This window comes from Podarcis tiliguerta, assembly GCF_965153285.1.
Source record: "Podarcis tiliguerta genome assembly, chromosome: 1".
Lineage (NCBI taxonomy): Eukaryota > Metazoa > Chordata > Lepidosauria > Squamata > Lacertidae > Podarcis > Podarcis tiliguerta.
The window spans coordinates 78710209-78736089 of NC_139534.1; the positions used below are offsets into that span (position 1 = coordinate 78710209).

The 25881-nt window shown below is 38.7% G+C and overlaps 1 protein-coding gene and 1 long non-coding RNA gene across 4 annotated transcripts in view; one reads left to right on the forward strand and one right to left on the reverse strand.

Annotated features, from left to right (window-relative positions):
* LOC310681819 (uncharacterized protein) overlaps positions 1-25881 on the reverse strand; it is a 42919-nt gene that overhangs the window by 1017 nt on the left and 16021 nt on the right. The window contains exons 14-24 of one of the 3 annotated variants that reach the window (XM_083449774.1): positions 25407-25557; positions 20907-21016; positions 20536-20626; positions 19319-19449; positions 16476-16585; positions 15987-16155; positions 15274-15378; positions 6443-14557; positions 2090-2184; positions 1747-1863; positions 322-433 (exon numbers count right to left, since the gene is read on the reverse strand). In XM_083449774.1, coding sequence (XP_083305900.1) covers positions 322-433; positions 1747-1863; positions 2090-2184; positions 6443-14557; positions 15274-15378; positions 15987-16155; positions 16476-16585; positions 19319-19449; positions 20536-20626; positions 20907-21016; positions 25407-25557 — 9306 coding nt within the window. Of the gene's footprint in view, positions 1-321; positions 434-1746; positions 1864-2089; positions 2185-6442; positions 14558-15273; positions 15379-15986; positions 16156-16475; positions 16586-19318; positions 19450-20502; positions 20627-20906; positions 21017-25406; positions 25558-25881 lie in introns of all 3 variants that reach the window. The other 2 variants (XM_083449773.1, XM_083449775.1) reach the window with 2 other exon arrangements.
* LOC310681602 lies at positions 3299-3687 on the forward strand. Its single transcript, XR_014513397.1, has 2 exons — positions 3299-3351; positions 3410-3687. It is a non-coding gene; the product is annotated as an uncharacterized lncRNA (long non-coding RNA).

Here is a 25881-nt window from a genome sequence, read left to right on the forward strand (position 1 = left end):
ACTCTTTTGGGATATAAATATATAAAATAAATACAATACTAAAATACCCTAATCCTAGAAAGGCAAAACAACCCCAAAGCTTTAAAGACATCTGATAGGCCAGGAAAAGCCTATCAGAACAGCCGAGTCTTCTGTTGTCATCTGAAGCTCATCACATTTGCAGACTCCTATACTGCAAGAGAAAGAGCTTCCCAGAAGGTCAGTGCCGCCACAGCAAGGCCCACTTCTGAGACATCATTACTGAGGGAAGGAGAACAGATAGCATGTGGTTCAGTAACAATCCGGGAATCTAAATTTCCCAAAATTGAGGTATAGGCTTACCTTACGTACTACTGTAAGTTCACTAGCGTTGATGATGAAAGGCTGCCTTTCCTCTTCTTCTACCTGAAAAGCACATTGTTCAGATGCTGACCTGGAATCAATCAGTTCAAGCCTAAAAAAAGAAATACAAAAGGCTTATCAGATTCATGACACTTTTAAATGGCTATTTATCTATGCTGATCATTCTTTGAATTTTAACTTGGGATATCAGCACTTTTAAGGAACCTGGTTCACCTGAACTGAATCAGATCCTGTAGTTAAATGGAATGGGTAATTTCATTACAATTTTATTAACACTCCTTTATTAACGGAGTAGTAACCTTTATTCTGGAAACAGCAAGAAACTGGCTTTGAAGCCCATGCTGCTTGCATCATGTTCATAAACATATACATGGATGGGGTATGCTGTAATATATAGGGCAGGATTCAGTGGAAGCTCTGCACAAGGACCTCCACTTGCACAACAGGGCTTCCCCACTCTCCCCACCCCCACCCCATGGAATTGGTTCAGTGGACCCATGAGAACCTCAAGAACAGCAGCGGGGAGAGGGGGGGTTATTCTGCCTCAGTCTGGAGATGCCAATCAATCTACAGCAATAGATGTATGAGATGCATGTGTCAAATATGGAGCACTTATTAAGTCTTATTGATAAATTGCTCCAATGCAATTAGTGTTTAGGGATGCTTTTGGCACTGGGGGTGGGCAGGAACATGAAAAGCACATATATATTTATCACGTGTACACACACACACACACAAAACACATCTCTCTAATAAATAATAATAATTTATTACTTATGCCCCGCCTCTCTGGCCAGGCTTCCCCAGCATTTGAGTTTAACACACGGACACATTCATTCATACTAACATTCATGCTCTCAGAAAGCCGTTCTTGCATCCATTCTCCCCTCTTCCCAGCTCAGTTCCCACTTGCCTTTCTCTCAGATACAGTCCTTCACTATCTGCCATTGACCCATCTAATTAGCTGGGTGGTCAGGTCTGCAGTGTGGGGCCAAGACATTGGCTGCAGTGGACAAAGGAAGCCCTACTGATGAGCCATCAGCCGGGTTCATGAAGAAGACTGATGTCCTGGGCTGCATCTGGAGTGTTGTGGGGAGGTTAAAGCAGCACAAGGACAGTAATATTTATAAATGGGGATGGGGATCACTGTGGGGGAGGAAGGTTTTAACTTCACCCTGCCCCCAGCATTCCTGATGCAGCCAGCAATCTTTCCCATGAACCAGTCTGACAGCTGACCATCTGTACACTGAATAAAGGGGGGCAGGTCCCCTGAGAGTTTGGTGGGCTGCAATGAGAGTGACCAAAGGTCGCATGCATGGGCACATTACAGGTTGCCTGTTTGTGGCCTACCAATATCAGCACAGTTCGAGATCAGCCCCAAATACCTTTCACACGTGTTGCTACCTTTTAATTTGTTCTTCCAAGAGCCCGAGGGCCTCTTCCGCAGCTTCCCGTCTATTCCTCTCTTCTGAGAGAGTCCCCATTAATTCCAATAAAGTTGGTTCTTGCCTCTGTGCAAGCCTAGAACAAACCCAAATTCCAAAGGAGGAAAACAAAATAATGCAAAGCAAAACTAGTTTGCTTTATGTAGTAGTTTGTTCCTATTGGATTATTGTACAGTAATTATTCATCTTAGGTGGTTAAAATTTATGATATGATAATCTTACATCTTATCAAGAGAAATGAGCTCTAGGTTTAAGACCAGTTAATAAAGCATACTTTACAAAGGAGTAGAAATAATTCTGACCTTCCGTTGATTTCAATGAAGTCCATGTTGTCCATTTCAATGACTTCAGCTCTTTCTTGAGGAGCTCCTGGAGGGAATTCTGCTTGAGTCGCACCCTAAACAGAGCAATGTGGATATGCTGCTTATGTGGAAACTTCATAAAATTAAAATATTGTTTGTCTAGTAACATTAACTTATTTCACAACATAGTACTGTATGCAAACACTTCCATGTAGCTGTTTATATTAATTCCAAAATGAATAATTAAAGTAAGAAGGATGCATGCCCACAATTGTTAGGAAGACTTCTGGAACGCAGGGGAGAAACTGGGTGCATGACAGAAGTGATAGCTCTGAAGAACTATGGAGTGGAGTGAAAGCAAACTTTAGATAAGAAACTGGTTCCTGGTTTAATCAGACCTGAATGTCTTTCTTAAGAGCGGAAATCTCTGTCAGCGGACCTGAATGTCCTTCTTAAAGGTGAAAACCTCTGTCAACCTGGACCGTGGAAAGCAGAGCTGTTAACAAGACCTAAGACAGTATACCAGTGTGAAGAAAATGTGGTTCGCAGCACTAGGCAAACCTCATGAGTTTTCTTGTACCCTGAGAAGACTTGAGAACAGATCAATCTCGTAAAACAATGTTTCTCAAAGGGTGTGGTGCAGGAAAGAATGATAAGTGTGGCAGGAAGATTCAAGGGCAATCAAAGAAACATTTAAACATTTCAGTGTAGGAAACTATAGTTTAGTAGAATATCAATTTTTTTAAAATGCAGAATTTGGTTAGATATGGAGTTTGTCTCAAATATAATATAATATAATATAATATAATATAATATAATATAATATAATATAATATAATATAATATAATATAATATAATATAATATAATATAATATAAATGAGATTACCGGGCAAAACCAAGCTCACACCTCTCACTGAGTTTGTACACATACTTAAGGTACTTATGTAAGGGGCTCGTTTATAATTCTATTTTGGGGTTGATTCATGTTCTTATGTAGCTGCGTTGCTTTATACTTTTTGGGTGTCCTATGATCACATTTTATTCTGTGAACCGCCCTGAGACCTCTGGGTATAGTGCGGTCAATAAATTCTAATAATAATAATAATAATGATAATATAAAGTAGCTGTGTTTTATGTTATAAATCAAGCACTGCTAGTTGTTTATTTTGGTTTTCCAATATATTTCTTACAAATAAAAAAAAACAATTTGGAGTGGCACAAGCAAATTTTAATCTGAAAGTGTGGCCCAGATAAAAAAAAGTTTGAGAACTACTGTCCTAAAACAACACACAACTATTTGTGGCCCAGATAAAAAAAGTTTGAGAACTACTGTCCTAAAACAACACACAACTATTTGTGTGGCCCAGTTAAAAAAAGTTTGATAACTACAGTCCTAAAACAACACACAACTATTTCTGCTTGTGTCTGCCCCTGACCTACCATTTGCCAATACAGTCGTACCTTGGAAGTCGAACAGAATCCATTCCGGAAGTTCGTTCAGCTTCCAAAACTTTCAGAAACCAAAGTGTGGCTTCTGATTGGCTGCAGGAAGCTCCTGCAGCCAATAGGAAGCCGCAGAAGCCGCGCCAGACGTTTCACTTCCAAAAATCGTTTAAAAACCGGAACACTCACTTCCAGGTTTCGATTGTTCAGGAGCCAATTTGTTCGGGACCCAAGGCATTTGAGATCCAAGGTATGACTGTATAAAAAATATTATGCTGTTATGGTTGCTTTTTCAACCATAACAAAAACCCAAAAGAAAGGCTGGAATGAGAGTGCTGCTGTCATCCTTGGCTTTAAAAGAGAAGCTCGTTAAAAAAGAAAAGAAAGCACTCCAGGAGATTCATCAGAGAAAATGTGAAGAATTTGACTCCATTTTATTGCTTTTATACTCTCTGCAGAAAAGGCTGGACACTGATACATCTCTTCAGGGGGAAAAAGCAGTCCCACAATATATAGTCCTCAGAAATTGATTAAATTGGATTTTGTGGTAGGACAACTCCCCAGGCAAGTTTGATCATGGAAAGGAAATAATAAAAGAATTTTCACAATTACCAACAAAGTTTGTCAAGAAGAAGCAAAGCATTTTAAAATTGTGTTGGAAGATATGAGACAAGAGAGAGGAATTCATAAGCAACCTAGAGAAATCAAATATAGAATTATTCAATATGAAAGAGATGTTAAGACATGTCAGTGAAGAAAACAAGCAACTATTGATGAGATTAATTAAGAGCAACCATTTCCAATTCCTTAGACAAAATAATTAAAAATGATACAGAAGTTGGTAATATTAAGTGGAACTTCTATATTTACATTGCATTCCATTGTTTTGAAAACAATTTTTCTTGCAAATTCTGGCTGGAAAATTAGGCTTTTTTCTTAGCCAGGACAAAACATGTTTCTTCTTGCATTTATTTCTAATTAAGTGCAAAGAAGGGAGGGGACTCCAACCTACTCACGGACCTCGGATCAACATATCTAAGCCTCAGAAAACTTCTGGGGCACAGATATATATAAAACAATTGGTATTACCTGAAGTGTAGATTTGCGAGTAGGGATGATGGAGCCAATGGGATGGGCTATGTCCTCGTCATGTGACGCTAGGCAGGAGCAAAGAATTGTGTGAAGCAGGCTGGACTCCTCAGTTTTCCAGATTTGCCAAGAGGCAAACACTGATGGAGTCACTGAAATAAAAGGTCTGCCTACTTCTGCTCAAAAATCTAAAGGAAGAAATGTACTAGGTATCTGAAAGGCAAGGAAATTATTATCAATAGACTATATCTTCTGTAAAGTGCATCGGAAATCTCCCTTGGCTCCAGCATCCCTACTAGCAAATCCACACTTCAAGTAAGACCAATTGTTCTATTTACTTCATGGGATGCTGGAGCCAATAGGATGGGACATACCACAGCAGATGAACAGAAAATGGGTGGGTCCCAGATCTGAAGATGCACCTGATGGAGAACTGTATGGCCAAAGACTGCCTCAGCTGCAGACAATCAGTCCAGTTTATTATGTCTGGTAAAAGTGGTGGGGGACGCGGGTGGCGCTGTGGGTAAAACCTCAGCGCCTAGGACTTGCCAATCGTCAGGTAGGCGGTTCGAATCCCCGCGGCAGGGTGCGCTCCCGTTGCGCGGTCCCAGCGCCTGCCAACCTAGCAGTTCGAAAGCGCCCCCCGGGTGCAAGTAGATAAATAGGGACCGCTTAACAGCTGGAAGGTAAACGGCATTTCCATGTGCTGCGCTGGCTCGCCAGATGCAGCTTGTCACGCTGGCCACATGACCCGGACAGCGCTGGCCCCCGGCCTCTTAAGCGAGATGGGCGCGCAACCCCAGAGTCAGACACGACTGGCCCGTACGGGCAGGGGTACCTTTACCTTTACTAAAAGTGGTGGTGGACGACCAGGCGAAGGCTTTACAGATATCCAGCAAGGGTGTGTTAGCCATGAAGGCTGCAGAGGTGGAAGCTGACCTTGTTGAGTGCAGAAGCACCTGAGTTGGCTGGGGCAATTTGAAGGAATCATAAGCAAGGAAAATATAGGCTCTAATCCACCTCACCAAAGTAGCACTGCTGGCCCTAACCCCCAAGGACGATGGGTGAAAGGATAAAAATACAGAGTCTATTTTTTGGAAAGCCTGTGTCCAATGAATGTATACTTTCAGAGCTCTGCATGCATCCAAGGAATGTCAATCTTTTCCCCTGGGATATTTAGCGTTAGGACAAAAGATTGGTAAACCAGTTCTTTTTGAACATGAAATCTAGAGAGTACTGAAGGAAGGAAGAAACTATACGTAAAACCACCTTGTCTTTATGAAAAACACATGTCAAGCTGTTGAAAGAGCAGAAAGTTATGACACTCGTCTAGCTGTGGTGATAGCCACCAAAAGACTTTAAATGAGAGTTTTGAGAAGTTTGTGTTTGTTTGTTTGTTTGTTAAAGACAGAAATCTAGAGAAAATGACAAGGAGGTGAAGATGAGATGAAACAAGATAGACTTATCTGTCGAAAAAGGAGAGCCAGGAGGAATAACTGCTGCGTCAGGCAGGAGGAAAAAACTCAGGAGTCCAGCCTGCTTCACACAACTCTTTGCTCCTCACGTGATAAGGACATAGCCCATCCCATTGGCTCCAGCATCCCACAAAGTAAATCTACTCATCACACAGGAGGTCCAGCTCCTCTCATCACAACTCTGGCAGGACAAGACAAAAGATACCTTCTCTGCCAATGAAGTTGGCTCCCTGCTTGCTAATGATCCACACTTTGCTGCCCATGCTTCTCTTAATACTTCCAGTGTCACTGCCAGAAAAAGCTTCCTGATCCCCTTATGAGGAAACGAGGCAAGCTGCTTTTACCTGCTGAAGGCTGAACTCCAATTGGCTCTCAAATTCTCTCTTTCGATTTGATATTCTGTTTTCTTTCTTTTTAAGTTCATTTTTACTACGTAGGTTGTCATTTGCAAGTCGCTCTATTGCAGCCTTTGACTCATACAGCGAGATGTTCTGTAAAGAGAGTTTTTCAGTTAGCTTCTGCAGCTCTTCATTTGATTTTGCAAGCTTTCCTTCTGCACTGTTTAAATCTTTCTCAATTTTTTCACTTTCTGAATGTGACAATTTCACAGATTTTTCCAAGTCCAATATCATCTCCTGGTATTTAATAGAATCCTTTTGCAACTGGTTGATCTCCTGTTGTTTTCCCCTCAAAAGTTCTTGCAACTCTTTAGTTTTGTTTTTTGTCTCATGATTGTCTCTCTGAGCAGTTTTCAGTTTTTCTTCAAATACTCTGACCAGATGCTGCTGTTCTTCTTTTTCTCTTATTGTGTTGCATTTCTCTGCTTTCAAATTTTCCAACTGCTCTAAAAGGAGGCTGTTTTGTATCTGTGTGGCTTTCAGTCTGTCTGTTGTTTGATCCAATTTTTTGATGTGGTTGAGCAACTCTGTCTCCAAAAATTCTCTCTCATTTTTTACTTTATAAGATATTTCTTGAACATTTTCTAATTCTTCTTGTAAGAGACATTTATCATCCTCTAATATTTTAATTCTTTCACCAAGACTGACTATTTCCTGATTAAGATTTTTACAATCGTTTTCCAACTTTAATAAAGAGCTTTCCTTCTGATGCAGAGATTTTTCAGCATCTTTCAACCTTTCTAACAAAGTTTTGTTCTCTTGCTTTAAGATCAACATGCTTTTCTCTTTTTCTGAAATCCCCTCATTTAACAAATGAATGTGTTTTAATAATGACTCTCTTTCACAGAGGGAATCACTTATCTTGGACTGCACATCACACTTGTTCAATTCTAACCGTGTTTGGAGGTCTCCGAGAGCAGATTTTGTTAGACTAAAATCCTTAGAAAGCTCCTCATTTTCCTTCTCTGTTTTCTCCAAGGTTTGCTTTAAAATTTCAGAAACTTCCTTTAATTGCTTATTTTCCTCCATTAGCTGCTTGCTCTGAAGAACAGATTCATCAATTTTTCTTTGATAGTCTTCCAAGCACAACTTGTGCTCAGATGCTTGCTTTTCAGCTGCAATCTTTAGCTCACTTATTTCCTTCTGTTTAGCTTCAGTCAGCTGTTTCAGTTGTACACTTTCATCAGCTGTTTTTTGAAGCAGCTCCTTAAGTTTATGTGTATCAGCTTCTCTCTCATTTACTCTGTGAAGAGCTTCCTGCTTTTCTTTTCTAGTGACATCAATAATGTGCCTCATTTCTGCTATTTTACTACTAATATTCTCATAGGCCTGAAGCAGAGATTCATACTCTTGCTTTAATTCACTGTGTTTAGCTTTCCAACCTGTTAATTCAACTGTCTGAGAATCTTTTAAGGAATTCAATTGAAAAGAAAAAGCTTCCTTCTCTTGCCCAATGGTCTGCATGGTAGACTTCAGACTCTCACATGCAGCAGTTAGGTTTTCATTTTCAATTAACAATCTAGCATTTTCTGCCACAAGAGTCTCCTCTTTATACAGTGCAGTACTCAAGTTTTGTTTTTCTCTACCCAACTCAGACCTCAGCTGTCCAAGGGTGTGAACCTTACCAATCAACTCTTTGTTTTCCAAAACTAGTAACTCCATTTGATCTTTAAGAGTTTTGTTTTCCTTCAATGCTTCTTTACGTGATATTAAAGCAGCTTGGAGCTTTCTTTGGAGATGTTCCCTGTTTTTCTCTTCAGCATCATACTTCTGCAGTTGAGGTTGATAGCTTCTGCCATTTACATTTTCTTCTACCCGTTCCCGAGACATTTCTGTTGGTAGAGGATCTTGATCACCTATTCTTTCAGTTAATGTTTTTATTCCTGTATTAGTGACATCCAGCGATTCTCTTTCTGTGCAAGTGACATCTTCCAATGAACTACAGAAGTCTTGGCCTTGAACACTGTTCTCCAGCACATTATCAGAATGCGGCCACAGAGTTTTTGCGTCCTCTCTTACACCTGCCACATTTTTGTATGCACTAGAAACTGGCAAAACCTTCTCACACAGCATATTGAATTCCGTCAATAGTTGCTTGTTTTCTTCACCAGGATGTCTTTCAGTTTCTTTCAGACTTGTTAGGTGATCTTCATGTTTTCTGTGGAGCTGACTCTTTTCATTATTCACAGTTTCAACCATTGTTTTAACAGCTTGCAATTCATTTTTATATGATTCTAGTTGTTGCTTAAGCAGACCTTGTTCAATCAACATATTGTCTCTCTCTTGTTTATACTGCTGTTCCTGTTGCTCAACAGAAATCTTCAGTTTTACTGCTTCTTGCTGTACGCTACCAAGTTCAAGTGACTTCTCTTTTAACTCTTCCTTAAACTTTTCTTTTTCTTCCATAAGTCTAGCATAGTTCTCATGAAGTTTCGCCATCTCAGACTCTTCCATTGTCATCATACTTACCGTCTTTCCTGATTTTTCAACCCTGACATCAGCCTTCACATTTAGCTCCCCGGGCTCTAATGTTTTCTGCTGAGCATTTTCACTGTGCCTAAGAGATGTATCGGTGTCCAACCTTTTCTGCAGAGAGTATAAAAGCAATAAATTGGAGTCAAATTCTTCACACTTTCTCTGATGAATCTCCTGGAGTGCTTGCTTTTCTTTTTTAATGAGCTCAAAGTCTTTTGTTAGTTCATTAAAATCTCCTCGTAGCTTAGCAAGTTCTTCTTTTTGCTTCTGAATTTGTTTAGTGCTTTCTTTGCGGACCACAAGCAGTGCCTTAAGTTTCTTTTGCAGGATTTCCTTGTCTTTCTGCAGCTCAGTGACTGGATTCATTTCATTAGGTTGGTGTGTTTTGTTACTACAGGAACTTTCGGTATTTAGGGTAGCTTCCGTCTCATTCGTTTCCTTGAATGTTTCATCTCTCTTTGCTATTTCACCTTTGAGATTTTCTATGGTTAAGAAAAGTTGTGAACGTTCCTCTCTATGCATTTTCTCTCTCTCATTCAGCACAGACTCCATTTGTGCAAGCAGACAATCCTTCTCCTGAAGATAGGTCAAGTTCTTATCAGACATACTTTTTTGTTCAGCTATAGTAGCTTTGAATTCTGTAACCGCTTTCTCCAGCTGCTCCAAGTGTTCTGCCTTGGCTGATAAGGTTTCACTCATGTCATTTATCTTCACATCTTTTTCTAACAATTGTGTCTTCAGTCCTTCAAGTTGGGATTCGAGATCTTTGTTGTGAGCCTCAGTATTTTCAACCTGCTTTACTAAGTCATCAATTTGCTCCAGGAAACATTCAGTCTTTTTATCAAGCTTCTCATTTTTCTGAATTAAGTCCTTCCTTATTAGCAAAGCTGCTTGAAGTTTCTTTTTCAGATTCTCTTTTTCTTGATTTATTTTTTCCAAAGTAATATTTAGCTGCGCCTTCTCACACACCAAGTCTTTTATGGTAGCTTCTTTGTTGGTCAACACAACTTGATTGAGTTCAAGTTTTTTCTTATATTCTTCTACCTGTTGTGATAATGTACTTACCTCTTCTGTCATACTCTTTCTTATGGCTTCTAGTTGTTGCAATTCCATAGCAAGCGCATTTTTTTCCTCAGAGAATTTTACCATTTCATTAGACATGGATTCCATGACTTGAGTAACTGAGCAATCCTTTTCTTTTAACTGCTGGCTTAGAGAAGTAATTAAATCCTTCTGTTGGTTAGTTTGGGAACTAAAGTTTTCTATCATCTGGTTTTTATGCTCTATTTCTTCTAAAAGTTTTGCTGCTTTTTGACATTCGGTGTTCAGTGTCTTGCAACTACTTTCAAGCTCTTTTTCTAATTTATCTGTCTTCTCCTGGAGGAAAACAACCTCCTCCCTCATATTTGATAATGCAATGTCCTTTTCTTCACAGACAGATTGCTGCCTACGTAATGCATCCTTAGAAGTACTCAGTTCATTTAACAGATGTTCAATCTCAGATTGGTCAGCAGCTTTGGCCTTTTTAAAGTCATTCTGCATCAACTCTTTCTCTTCCTTCAAGGACAACATGCTTTCTAGCTGATTATTCAGGTGATGTACTTCTTTCTCTCTCTCTAAAACAGTCTGCTGCAGTGCCATTGCTTCAGCTTCTTTGCTGATAATAGTATCTATCACAGCAGAGAATTTTTCCAATACAGTCTTAGCTACTTGCTGACCAGCGTCACTGTCACTGTCTTTGAGGAAGTACCTACTACTTGACAATGCAGACAGATGTTTGGCCAACTCTGCTTGAATAATGTCCTGTTCTTGATGCAAAGATTGAATTTGATCCTCTTTTGATTTCAGTTTCCTTTCTAAATTACTCAGTTGCTCAAGATTAACGTCATTTTGCTGAGTTGCCCTAGCAAGTTCTGCTACCCATCTGTTCTCACTGGCTTCTAATTTTTCATGAAGTTCTTTTAGCTCTTTAGATTTTTTCTCTAATTGCTTCTGGTACTTAACCAAGTCTTTGTTTTCCAGATTCAGTTTATCAAAGTCCTCTTGTAAAAGAGCTTTATCATTTATAAAAGAATCTATTTGTTGTTGCAATTTTTCTATGACCTCAGAATTTAAATATTCAATATGATTAGCCTGTTCAGTGCATTTCTCCTGTACAACCTGTAGAGCTCTCTCTCTCTCTTGAATATTTTGCTTCCACAGCTCAACTTGTTCTAATGCTTTATGGTGCTCTGATTTTGCAGATTCAATTTCTACTATCAAAGAGTCAATTTTCATCTGGCTACTGGCAATGCTTCCATCCTTCTCTTGCAAAAGCTTTTTTAGTGTAGCAGCACTTTTATCTAGCTCTTCTCTAAGTAGCTCAGTATCATTGGTAAGAGCCTGAACATTGCTTTCTGATAGTTGAACACCGATATCTTTAAGAAACCCAGTGATAATCTCTTCTTTTTTACTCAGGGAAGCACTGAGTTCATTTTTTTGTTCATACAGAGCATCAAATTTGCCCTGCAAAGTTAAGAAAATGTTTTCTTTTTCCTGGGCTAGTTCTTTTAACTTTTGAATTTCTTGGTTCAGTTCATTTCTTTGACTATGAAGTTGAGAAATTAACTGTGACTTTTCTTCATTTATTTTTAGTTCCTCTCTTAGGGTTTTCACAAGATTAGTAGGATCCAAAACAGAAGCCTCTTTTTCTGCTAGCACCTGGCTAATGTCATTTATTAATTTATTCTGATCACTTATTTCCTTTTTCAAACAAAGATTTGATTCTTCTGCATCAGTAGCTTGCGTCTTCAAAGTCTCACATTCATTCTTTTTATCTTCAAGTTCAGCCTTCAGTTCGCTATTAATCAGTGAAATGTTATTCACTGCTAACTCCTTCTCCACAATGACTGCTTTTAATATTTCTGCTTCAGAGGTCAAACACTGTACAAGTTTATGCTGCACAGAGGAAGTCTCAGAAATACATGTTTGTAAATCAATACATTCCTTCTCCTTTTGTTTTAAAAAGTTATTTTTCTCTGTAATTGACTTGTTTAATACTTCATTGTTTTCTATCATATTTTTAAGTTGACTCTGGAGATCAGAAATTATTTCCATATTCTCAGACAGTTGAACTCTAAGAAAATTAGACTCGTCAGATTTATTTTTAAGTAATTTTAACTCTTGATCTTGCTTCTTAAATTTATTCTCTTTCTCTTGCACTTCCTGAGTAAGTTGACTAACTTCACTATCTAGAACCTGTACTTGGCTTTGCAAATCTGAAATAATTTGCAAATTATGCTTTTCATCTGCATCTTTGTTTTCTTTCATTTCCTGAATCAAAACTTCCCTCTGGGAAAGAAGAGCCTCTTTATCACAAAAACTGCTTTTTAATGTTTTCATTTCGCTAACTAAGGTGTCAATTTGGTCCATAAAAACTAAAATATTATTAGTTTGCTGAGACAATTGTGCACTTAAGGGCACTAGTCCTTCGCAATTTTTCATTAATGTAGCACTGGCTATTTCTATATCTGCTTTCAATTTTTCATTTTCTAATTTCAGCATATGAGCTTCATGTTTTGTGGATACAATTTCAGACTGATGCTGTGTTAACTGATGCTGAAAAGCATCGCATTCATTTGACTTAGCATTGCAAACAGCCAAAGCACTATCCTTTTCATGTTTCAAAACATCCACTTCTTTCACTAATAGTGCTAGCTGATCATTTAATTTGGTACACTCTTCTGTTTTTTGTGAAATCTGCCTGCAAAGATCCTCAAACTCCACCCCTTTAAATAATAGAGTACTGTCTTTGTCTTCAAGCTGTTGAGATAGCTTTATGTTATCACATTTAAGCTTTTCTACTTCTTTTTCTAACACAGTCATGATAGCTTGCTTTTCTTTTACTTGCTTAAGTAATGCATCACCATGCTCAGTTTTTTCTTCAATAGATCTGCTTTTTATTTTAAGCTCATTTTCTAGGTCTTTAACCTGTTTCTGTAATGATGAGGTTTTTTCCTCCTCCTGATTAAGCTGTTGGACCATCTTATCATACTCTGTCTGAAGCAATGCTTTGTTTTGCTGCTCATCCTTTAACTGAGTGATATAAGACTGTCTTTCTTTCTCCAATTCCTTTGTTATCTCTCTGCTTCTGGAGAGCTCATCAGCTAAAATGCCACACTGTTTCTCTTTCCCCAGTAACTGCTCTGCAAGCGAATTTTCTTTTTGCTTTACAAGGCCTGAGAGTTCTTCAACTTCCCTTCTTAAAGTCTCTTTATCGTGACTGACCTCTGAAAGCATTTTCTGGTGTTCTGTGGCATTGGCACACAACTTACTCTCCAACTCAGCCATGGTTTGAGCACGCATTAACAGTTCACACTCTTTCACATCCAGTAATTTTGACAAACTTTCATTCTCACTAATCAGCTGTTGCTTCTCTTTCTCCATAGTATGTATCTCATTTCTAAGCTTTTCACTGGCTTTAAGCTGATCTGCAAAATCTTTTTCTTTCTGCTCAAGAGCTGCTTGTAACTGCTTGTTAGTCATGATGACAGTTTGTCTTTCGGTTTCCATCTTATTAATTATTTCATGTTTTTCATGCAGCTCATTATTAACTTCTTTCCACTGCATTTCCTTGGTATTCAGTTCTCTAACTAACTTAAGCTTTTCCTTTTCATTTTGCTGCTCCACAACTTTAAGCTTTTCTTTTAGGGATATCACAATCTCTGCTTTTTCTTGCAGTGACTTTTTGACAATTTCTAGGTGCTCAGTATGTTCAGCAAGTTGTCTGGATAAATTAGCTAAATCGTCATCTTTTTTAGCATTTTCTAAGGTGAGCTGGTTGTGTGAATCTTTCACTGATTTCAGCTCATTCACAAAACTTTGTTCTTTGTTTTCTTTTTCTTTTAGTAATTTGTTCAATTTCTCCTTTGCAGAGATATGTTCATCGACCTGGGATTTAAGATGGTCTGTTTCCTCCTTACATTTTATTTCTGTTTCTTGCAATTTTTTAGCTGATTTACTTATTTGTTCTTTAAGCAATTTAATTTGTGACTCACACTCCATGAGTTTGTTGTTGTAAGTAACATCACGAGTCTTGATTGCAGAATGAAGATCTTTAACTGTTTGGCTAGTCTCTTTGATTTGCCTAACAAATTCTTCATTCTCTTTTGTTTTAGTAGCGTTTTCAATTTTCACCTCTGCCAGTTCTGATTTTATTGCACTTAACTGCTCAGAAAGTTCTGAAAGCTTTCTGCCTGCACTGTTCACATCTTCGGTTTGTACATCTTTCAGCAACTGGGCTTCCCTTTCAGCCTTGGACAGTGCTTCTTCCATGTCTCGCATTTCATCCTCTTTGCACTTGATCTGGCATTTCAGAATATTAATCTGCTCAGAATACGCATTTATATTTGAAGTAATAGCAGATATTTCTTTGTCTTTCTCAGCTAAAACCTCTCTGAGGTTGTCAAATTCTCTTTCACGCCTCTGGAGGTCTTGAATTAGTTGAGACCTCTCTTCTAAATGACTTGTGTTTAATCTATCAAGTTCTTCATTTGTCTGTTCAAGATCCAGTTGCATTAATTCTATGGCAGCATCCTGTTTCATGGTCTGAAAACAAAAATAAAGGAACAAATGTCTAAGTGCCCAAAATTTAATATTAACTCAACAGTACTATTTGTAGTCGGAATCCAAAAAGATGTTTAGGCTCACCCAGAAAACCATAATTTTGAGGAAGTAGCAAAGGGATGGTGCTAACGCAATTTAATTTTCCTTTTCTCCTCCCCCCCAACCGGATGAGTGGCCACCTCCTATTTCCATATAATATACTGTTGCCATATACTCCTTATTTTAACTGTTGTCATATCTTATTGTATACCATATCATATATACATGATATGATGTGTATACCATATACTGTTGCCATCTTGCTTTGTTTCAACTACATTTCGATATGATGCATAAGGAGCTGCTTTTCAGGAAAAATGAGCCTCTAATGAAACTACTTTTACAGTTCTGTTTATAGCTATTCGTTATTTTATTGCTCATATATTACATATATCACTAAACAGACAATGGATTGTATCTAATGAAGTTGCTCTGTTCACCCAAGGACTTCCACTTGCACAACTTGCCCTTTCTCTACTACCCCTGCATGCCTCCACTTCAAACCTGTTCCGGGAGGGTCTGGAACAAATTGGGAGGGGGGAAGAAAGAGGGGAGGGGGAATTATGTTGCCAAAGCAGAAATCCTTGCACAAACAGACAACTTCATTGAATCCAACCTATTTATGTAAGAAGCCACAACAAAAGTTTGCCCTTTTTTACCTTTTCTTGAAAGACGGTTATTTTTTCTGTTAATGCAGTAATAACTGCTTTCTGTTCTGCACACTCTTCTCCATAAGCACTGCACTTCTTCTGGACATCTTCCAGCTAGTTTCAGGGAGGGAAACATTATTCACTGTTTTCAATTGTGACAATTCAATTCAATTGTGACAAAAGGACAATATTGTCCATTATATAAGTATACTGACATTTATTTAGTTCAGGGTACAACCTATGGAAATTTACTTAACTAATTTACTTAACTTCGCCAGTGTTTATAATATGCTCCGATTGTTGGTTCACAGATAGGGGGATTGTAGGGATTTCCAAAATGCCAGGGGAGGGAGCAATTAAATGTTCAAAGAACTACTGAGTTAAAAAAAAAGAACTACCGAGTATTTACCAAAGATGGCAAACTGCTTGACCCAGAACACAATACAGTGGTACCTCGGGTTACATACGCTTCAGGTTACATATGCTTCAGGTTACAGACTCCGCTAACCCAGAAATAGTACCTCGGGTTAAGAACTTTGCTTCAGGATGAGAACAGAAATCGTGCTCTGGCGGCACGGCAGCAGGGGGAGGCCCCATTAGCTAAAGTGGTGCTTCAGGTTAAGAACAGTTCCAGGTTAGGAGCAGACCTCCGGAACGAATTAAGTACTTAACCCGAGGTACCACTGTACAACTTGACTAACTCAGAACTGTAAACAACTCACCTTTTGTTCCCTCTGCAAAAGCTTTTCACTTAGTTCTTTGTTTAGAAGGTCTCTCTCATGAATTGACTTTCTCATGTCTTCTGCCTGTTCTAGCTTTTCATTTGTACTTGAAAGCTTTTGCTCCTTTTCCCCAAGCAAAGTTTCAAGCAAGCCATTTCTTTCATTTAATCTGCCAATAAAAGAAATGATCAAATATATTATGATAAACATTCTCAAATATATGTGGACATCAATTGTACTATGGGAAACATTTGGAGACATAGCTCCCTGTCTATATCCAAAAGCAAGATCAACTATTCCATCAATTGCAAAAAAAAAAAAAAACTAAGAATGAAAATAATCTTTATGAAAGGGTTTCCCCCTTCAATTATCTGCAGCAGGTAAAAGTTTAAAAACATTTGACAACATATACACCAACGTTCAGATCTGAATAACATATGGGATATAGGGTAGGGAGGCTGGGGAGGGACTATAAATGTTCTATTTTACCCTTTCAGTTGTTCATTCAAACTGGAAACAAGAACCTGGTGTTTTTCTGCATCACGTGCTTGCTGGTTGCGCAGCTGTGTTAGCTGGGACTGTAAACGGTCATTTTCATTCTGTAAGAAAATCATTTACACAGCTGGTATTTGCACTGACTATAAAACAGGGTTATCTTTGAACTACGTGAGTTAGATTCTACCATTATAGCTCATTTACTACCAGCAAAACGTCATCAGAAATCTTTGTTCCCAGTAGAAACAGTGAGATTCCGTTTGAAATGCCTCATTTCTGGTGATCTTATCCTGTGACAACCAACATGGAAAGAGACATCCTATAATATTGATTTCAAATAAAAGCACACCATGCAAACATGCAATGTGTGGGAGGAGCTTACTTTTAACAGATGTTGCTTTAAAAAGGCATGTTTTTAAGAAGCTCCAGTGATGCCTAACAGAATTTTAATTTTAGCATAACTGATCCACACAGAATTAACTGAATTATATTTGTTTTTCTTTGCACTTGTCCAAAAATCAACCAGTGTGTGAAGTAGCAAGGTGTAAAATAAATTCTGGAATGTAATCCACAGGGAATGAAGCAAGCTCCACTGACACAGTCAATTTATTATGGCATCTAAATATGTTAGTCTACCCAGCTTCACAAAACTAACAAACAAGATTAAACTGCAAAAACACACCATCCAAAACCAGAAGCAGCTCAGAAAAATCCAAAATTGTCATTAAATGCTGGGTAGGTTAGACACAAAATATCACTTCTATGTAAAATAAACTATCACTTGGGAATGGGCAGGACACACCTGTACAGCCCTCAATAGCTGCCCTTCTTCCTCTACACCAAATGCCACCTGTATTGAAATGCTCTGTTACAATGCAATATACACTGACATTCTGCTGCATGAGAAAAATATTTGGAGTGACTCCTCATTACACACATGCATTTTAGTATGTTAAGGAAGCTATTAGTCGAACCTTTAGACGAACATATTAATATTTAAAATTGCGCACTGTTTGTATAAAACTTAGAAAACTATGTTCATTGTATGTTTCTCTTGTCTTTCATGAAGACTTATGACTTTCATAGGTCAGTTTTGGGGCTACAGTGTATTGTCAACAACACTGCACATTCTCCATTCATTTACATACACACCCGGGTAATTTATTCCTGCTGTAATAGTACTTGGCTCTCACCAGAAGCATCTTGTTGGGTGAGATGGAGCTAATGCACAAACATCCTGGCCACAAACACATACAGGAATGGGGCGGAACAGGTGGCAGAGAAGTTGGCATGGGGACACATGAGTGAAGCCAATTTAGTGCACCTGCCGGTGCATTTGCACCACCTAGGAAACCACAGTAACCCATCTTCCAAGAAGCTAGAGCAACTGCTCTGTGCTACCCATTATGCTGCTTCTGCATTTTCTTCAACCAACAACACACAGTCCTTCTTTTCCAAGGACTTTGTACTGGCAGTTTAACTCATTAGCTATCAGAACATCTGTGAGCATTCCATGACTTCACAGTAGTTCAGCCAATGAATGGGGAAGGCTTATTTTAATAAAGTGAAGTCATTTCACTTGCAAACATTAGCTAGGGAGCAATAGAAAAGAGTATCAGCCAAATGATTAGATGTAACTGATCAAAAGTACTCTTTATTCCTGCTGTCACTCGAGGATCCAGGAATGGAATGAGAAGCAATAGCAAACTCTAGTCTGCAAATCTGCTTTTTCAGATGGGGAGAGTATGGTCCTTTTTACTGCAAGTAAACCCACCTTCCTAGGTCACAAGTGGCCCCTGATGCAATCTGTCTTGTTTGGCTTCAACTTCAATTTGTTGGCCTTCATCAAATCCTTTCTGCACTCCAACACTAATTAAGGATTTGCCCTACTGCACCTGGACATAATATCTAATGGTGGGCAGAACAGAACTAGGTGTCATCAGCTTGTTGGAGACACTGCACACCAATCGCTTTGGATGGTCTCTTTCTTAGTGAGTTCATGTACACTTTAATCAGTTACTGGTGACACAGAAAACACCACAATGTAGTTTCCACAAAGTCATGTAGTAGTTACCAATAGAAACTTCTTTGACTGCCTGCTTAGGAGTAATGGTAACAGGAATAAAGGAGTGAAAATTAAACCGTATGGATTCTATTCTTGTATAACACATATGTAGATTATATGTTTTACCCTTTTAAATAAAATTTGATTTAAAATATGAAACAGCAGGTGACTTAGAAGCAATATCGAGTAGCTTCTCAAGACAGTTTTAAGGGCAAAACTGGATGTCAAACAGCAACCATATGCATTTTATCTATGTCTGCCCAACTCACATCTGAAGTGGCAGAGGAGAAGAGTATATTTGTTACATAAAATGGTGCATTGGAGGAACAACTGGCTAATGCTTATCCCCGCTTTATCTTTCTGCATTGTGTTCCTTTACACAGTTTTCTTGCAGTCCAAATTAACTTTCAAGGCTGGCTAGCAGAAAACAACTTAAAGAAACAAAGCGCAATGAGGTAGGGTAGAAATGATCACCGCTTCTCTGCACTCCTTTTCATGTGATGAGTAAACCCCTATCTCACGGATTTAAGAGGCAGAAATCCAGGCATTATTATTTAAATTGAATTTCGGTAAACAAAATGGATACAGATTTAAGCATTACTTAGATTGAATAAAGTAAGAGAAAATAAGGTAAAATAAAGGTTTTGCTTTTATAAAGTTAAAATATTGCTATTGTTGCATATCTCCCTCTTTTCTTAAAAAACACACACCCTATAATAGTAGTAAGCATCTAAATGCCCTTCCTCACATTATTTCCCATTCTAGCATTTACCTGTAGAGCTTCCAGTCTGCTCTGGAGCTGCAATCTATCTTCCAAGTCCCGGCAACGTTCCTCCAAGAAGAGAATTTGTTCTTGCAACTGATTTCTTTCCAATTCTAATTCTTCCACGACAGTCCGCAAACCTTTTTAATATGAAACACACATTTTATTTGAACTGCCACCAATTTAAAGACATTTTATTTAATTCATAGTATGATATAATCCATAAGTTGCTTAATTAAAGCTTTTTAAATGTGCCCATTAACAATAATTCTGAAGAACTACAGTGGACCCTCTAGTTACGTACAGCTCTGGATACGTAACTTTCGGGTTACGAATGTGGCAAAGCCAGAAGTGTATATTTCCAGGTATCACTGAGATACAAATAGAGCTATCTTAAGAACTGGAACAGGGGTCAGCAAACTACAGTCTGCGGGCCGGATCCAGCCCAATTGCCCTCAGGATCCAGCCTGTGGACAGTCCGTGGATTGTGTGGATTCTATTCGTTAAATTTTTTTTGTTAATTTTCTCTCTGCGCCATTTTTTGGGGGCTCCATTTCCCACATACACATACCGCAGCACCTCCTCCCTCCTCCTGGCTTCTCCCTGCCCTCCTCCCCGCCCTGCGTACAGGAGGAAGGGGGCTGGGCCATTTTGGGCAATGCCTCTCCAGAACCAGCCTTGCACCATAGGTAGGCAGGGGGAGGGAAGGGGCTGGGGGAGGGGGGGTGAGAAGCCCCCTCCTCTGCATGCGCGCACGCACAGTCCGGCCCGCCACAAGGTCTGGGGGATGGTGAACCAGCCCCCTCCCAAAAAAGTTTGCTGACCTCTGAACTGGAACATGAAACAGAATTGGGAAACAAAGACTACAAGTGGACTACAAGAGTAGAAGCATTTTCACAAGCACAAAAGAACTAGAACTTAAAAAAAAATCTTACCATTAATGACAATAATCTTTATTCACAAGTGAGAGTCCAAGGTATTAAACCACAATTTGAGTTCTAGTTTTGAACCAAAACTAGACAGTTCATCCAGCACGCACATGCTTCAAAATGAAACAAAAAAGCAAGCCCAAAAAAAATTCAACTTAGATACAAACACAGCACAACATGGTTTGTTAGTTGAATTTGAGAAACAAAAATGGGACAAAACAGACGCTGTGCATGCTTTAATAAACTGTCTAGTGGTTGTCACACCTGCATTAGGGGATGTGTACTCTGGCCACCAACCTCCCATGTTCTCTCCTTCAGCTGAATCTGTACTATCCATGGTGACATTCAGCTCTTCATAGCAATGTTTTCCATTGAAGCCATAGTCGTCCTATATGCGGGAGGGGAGGGTGAGAAAGAAAATTGTGAAATTAACAACCAGTCAAATGCACATTGTAACATCCATGGCCAACACTGTACTAAGGAGAGTTTCAATAATATATTAAAGAAGGCAATGTTTCAATAGTACCAGTACCAAAGTCACCATATCCATTTTCAATTTCCCACTCCACATATTAAGGAATCACATATGCTTGGAGCACAATAGGAAAAGTCTTTCTACTGACTACACCATCAAATCAATATGCATACAAAAATGCAAACAACCTTACCTGGCGTTTCCTGCTCGACTGGGCAGTCATCCTTCCCTCCGGCTGCATTCTTCCAATCCCTTGACCTGCGGCCAGTTCCTCCTCCAACTCCTGCTGCCCTGAGACTATGGCTGGATCAGAGCAGCCAGGAAAGAACCAGTCATCCTCAATCAGTTTTGTGCCACAAGAAAGCAATCATACATCAGACAAACATACTGTACACATTCACAAAAGGGGATCAGTGATACAGACAGAGGCTTATGAAGGATTGGCAGGAATAGACACACTCCATATCATCATTCACCTTGTGATTTCCCTCTCTACACAGCACATGGGGACAATTTGAATGCTATTTTTTTTAATAGAAGCCATAGAGGATAAAAAATCTCAAAGGCAATTTCCCCACCCAAAGAAAAATAATTTGTATATGGATACCGGCAAAGAGGGCAGCCACTTATATAACCAAATTAGGCCTACAGGTTTTCCGTGTTCAGATATAGCTGATATGTGATAAAATGCATCACCTATGCATATATTATTCAGCTATGCTTTCACTTTATGAAAATGAAGCAAGGCTTGCTTATACATTAATACTAAAGAAAGCTCTAATTCCAGGTAATATGAGGAAGTCACAAGTCTGCATCATACACTGCAAACTGGCATCAAGCCATATCAATTAATTTGTCAATAGCACACAATAATTTCAGACAGTAATTTCAATAGCTAAAATTAATGCAATCTATTGTGAAAAATTATTTTTATTTTATTTTATTTTAAGGACATTCCCATCTGTTTTGCGTGATCAACGCAGTACAAGTATGTGATAGATGTTTCATATAAAGCAGACAAAAGTCAGCATAAAGGAATGAAGGCAAAAGTTGGCTCCATACTTTATCCATTGCTAAAACAAGAACTCAATTGCAACTAATCATCTATAGCAAATTAGTATTTTTATTCAAGATTAACACCTGAATAAATTTGGTACAAACTGTGTCCCAGTCTAGATTCCATAAACTGTACAGGAATCTGTTTAAGAATAAAGCAATTTGGTCTACTTTCCATATGTTGATCAGAGGCTAATCAAGTCTTTTCAGATGTGCAGCATGTTTTTAGTTATATGGAGGTACACTCATCAGGGCTGGTTGTTATTCTCTATTTGTTGTGTAGTATGAGAAATGTCCCATGGCCCAGAATTAAATTAGGTTCCTGAAAAACTGCAACACAGCCTCTATCACAATTTGTCAATTAAAACTCCACATTTATTTTCTCAGGCATTTCAAGAAAATTTCTAGAAAATAATGGCTGGTACTAAAGGAATGCCAATAAACTTGGCTCCAAATGTTAAATATTTTCAATTTCTAGACTCCAGGAGTAGTCAGTGAGGAGGGTCAGAGTTGTGCCCCTAGCCTCCTAACAGCACAGTCACTGCCACTTACTAGGAGGCAGAGTAGCAAGGCAGCAAGGAGGTTGGTACTGTGTGGCTGCACTGGCTGGAGGACAGGATTGGCTCTGCTGATGCACCTGAGCATCATTCCCCAATCACCTCAGCCCTTCTCCTCTAGGTAAGCGACAGCAACTCCCCTGGCAAAAAGTTTGTACATTAACTACGGCCTTCCTCACCAACCACCGCTGCTAGAATCTGTCTACCTCTCTCTTGTGGACACAGGACGTCCCATGTGTGCAAATTAACTTTAATAGAACTGTCAGGCTCATTTTTCACAATCAGTAGTTTCGTTCATTCTTATGTAGTTTATGTTTGACTTGCTAGTGCTGAAATTTCTGTATTCCTTGAATGTATGCTCTGTCCCCATTACTGAAGGGAATATTTAGTAAATTAACATATGTACGGTATATGTAGGTTTCTCACAGCTCAAGATGGCTCACACAGAATCGAAATAGCCAGGAATCCTTCACACTTGAGCTTGGCTCTAAAGAAACCCAGAACTTTGCTCATGCAACAGGGTTTCCCCAACCCATTCCTCCTCAATAAAGCACCTCTGTACTCCTCCTTAAAGACACTCATTAGAGTTGGGAAATGGTGCAGGCCATAGCATGAAGTAGTGGAAGCAGAAAGGCCAATCTCAGATGTGCTCTCTGTTTGAACTAGGCACTTTAGAGGAGTCATGGAAATTCTGTGAGTGCCTCAGAGCACCCAGGTAGCTATGGAATGGTTTGATACAATGTGTGACACAAATGTTATACAACCCAGAGTTGAATACTGTATAGCTTCCACTGCTGATTACAGCAGGTAGAGATATAAAAGGGCAGTTTACTTTCCATGTTTGATACCAATATGCTTTCCAACTTAAGACACAATGTGAACTTTCCAATACAACTATATACATTTTAGTTATGTGTCAATAAACATTAGTTATAATGAAGTTTCAGCACCTGCAAGTCAAAACACCAACCCACAAGGACCAATGAAAGAATCTCATTACAAATTGATCATAACAATTTGGAAGTATTTGCTACTATTAATCAAGCTCTACAGCTTAGGGGGGGAAACCTGATTTTTTTCAGATTTTTTTTCAAGTTATGACATCAGACCTAGGGCTACAAACAGATGAAGCAGGCAAAACTTTCATGGGATTGTGTTCTAATGCCTTGAGAGCAGTGACATTTGCACCTATGTTAGTCCTGTTCATGATGCTTTGCAGTGGCCCATACTAGTAACATCATTACTGCTGCATTTACTATTTGAATATTCTTTTGAAATATTTAGTGTAGTATCTATTCATATTTCTGGCCCCCCAAAAAATGTTAATTAAAAACCGCTACAGGCATACTTTTTAATACTGAAAGTATGACTTATTATAAATTGTGCAATTTGTCTGGTAAATATGGAGTCAGCTATTAGTACAACAAAGAATGAAGATGATTTTGTTAACATAAATGAAGAAATAAGCAAAGGAGAAGAAAACAGAATTTAAAACGGCATTTGTTACTTATCTTAATAAAAAGGGGGGGGAAACACATGCCACCACAAACAACTGTTATACCACACTATTGAAGATTTCCCACGAAAGACTGTTTACAGAGGAAAATCAGCAACAGTACACCATAAGCTGTTGTGGCTGCAGAATCCTGCATGCACAAAACTGATGGGAAACTATGTTCTCAGTGGCTGACCAAATCGCAGTGTAGGTTAGGAGTGGAGGGGGAAGGGACACCAAGTGTTCATCAGGTTTAACCGCAAAGAGGGGGAGGGAAACAAAACAGAAACATCATGCTTAACCCAGGGGGGAAATGCAAAATTAAATACTGATCAGACACACAAAGAGATCAACATTTGACCATATTAATGCATAAGGGCTTAAACATAACAAATTATTTGAGCCCCCAAGCTCCCTTAATTTGGTACTGCATTTACATTAAGAATGCAATGGGCAAAGGTCCAGCACATACTGTATGCCTACTAGCCACTGGACCTTTATGGTATTCCCATAAAAAATAGAAACAGTATCAGTTTGGGGTTCTCGGGTCCAACTAATAGGTACGAAAGGAAAAAATACACAACTAATAGCTAATTTAACTAATGTCCAAGGTAAGGCATTCAGAAATACGACAATCATGAGTCTTTGTACAGCGTTCCTATGAATCCTAAGATTTGCCCTTGCATAGATGGCTCCTGTTAGTTTAATATTAAAGACACTTCACGGGAATTGCGATGTTACTTGTTGCTCAAAGTGACAAGTGTCACTTTGGTTAGGTCTTTTTACATCCTTTATACATCTGTCTAGTTAACAGAAACATGTAATAAGAAACTCTAGGACTCATGAATTTTGTTGGGCAACTCTCTGCTCCATTATCAAGAGTTGTCCAGTGCCCACAGATAAAGAAATATGTGCAATTGTGAAATTCAAAGGATATTCCCCCTTTATAGTTCTAAAACCAGATTAAATCCTACAGCCTGATCATGAGACTAGATGGCAGTAGCCCTGTTGCAGTGCTTCTTTTCCAGAATCTGCATAGTACACACAATTGACTTAATCAGAGCAAAACTGTCACAGAGAGCTTGCCAAAAGAACCCTTTATAGTTGGACCCAAAGGTTGAAGTTATTCTGAACTTCCTGCACTCTTGCAAGAATTTAGTCTAATTTCACTACATTTTGATGGCACTGCAAGCAGACTGAATAACTTTGCCCCATTTACAACATTTCAAGACATTTTATTTATTTGTATTTATTTTATGGCTTATTTATATACCACTTTTTAGCCCAAAGCCCCACAAATCAGTGAACAGAATAGTAATAATACAAAATAAAAATAAATAAAATTACCATAAAAATTTAGCTGCAGTAGTAGGCAATTCTGGAGCTAAATCTAACTCTTAGGATCAGGCTAGTTCAATAAACTGGACAACAGCAGCAGAAGTCAGATACTACTAAATGTTCAGCTGCATAATTCTCACTGCAACAGTGATCCATAGAAGACAGATATAAATTTTGGGTGACACTGTCAATTTGCTTTCAGTATTTCCCAACCTAACAAAATGACCTAATGTGAAATCAAAATCACCTTCTCTCTCTTCTTCAATCTGTGACATTCTTAGAGCCATAGCAGATTTCTCCTCTCTGATTTGATTGTGTGCATCTTCAGACTCAGCTACAATTTCTTGCCATTCCAAAAGGTGACTCTGCAGCTCATCCACACTATCAGACTCACTAGCCTGCAGCAAGTGAAGACAGGATATGGAAATAATACAACGAATTCAAGAAATATGAGGAGCTTGAATAACCTGACAGTCAGAAACTTCATATAAATCAAGTTTTCTTTCACACAAACCTAACAGATCAACAAAATACAATTCTATGGTTCTGTGAGTGTAAGTAAATATCCAGTTTAGGGGGGAAATAAAAACTGAAATTTTAATATTGCATTGTGAAGGTGGGCTCCATGCCCTTTGATGGGGGCCTATTTTTGTTCAGTGGGAGCAATAGTATAGGGGTGGGAGAATGAAGGCTAATTGAGACCATCCTTGGAATCAGGCCTG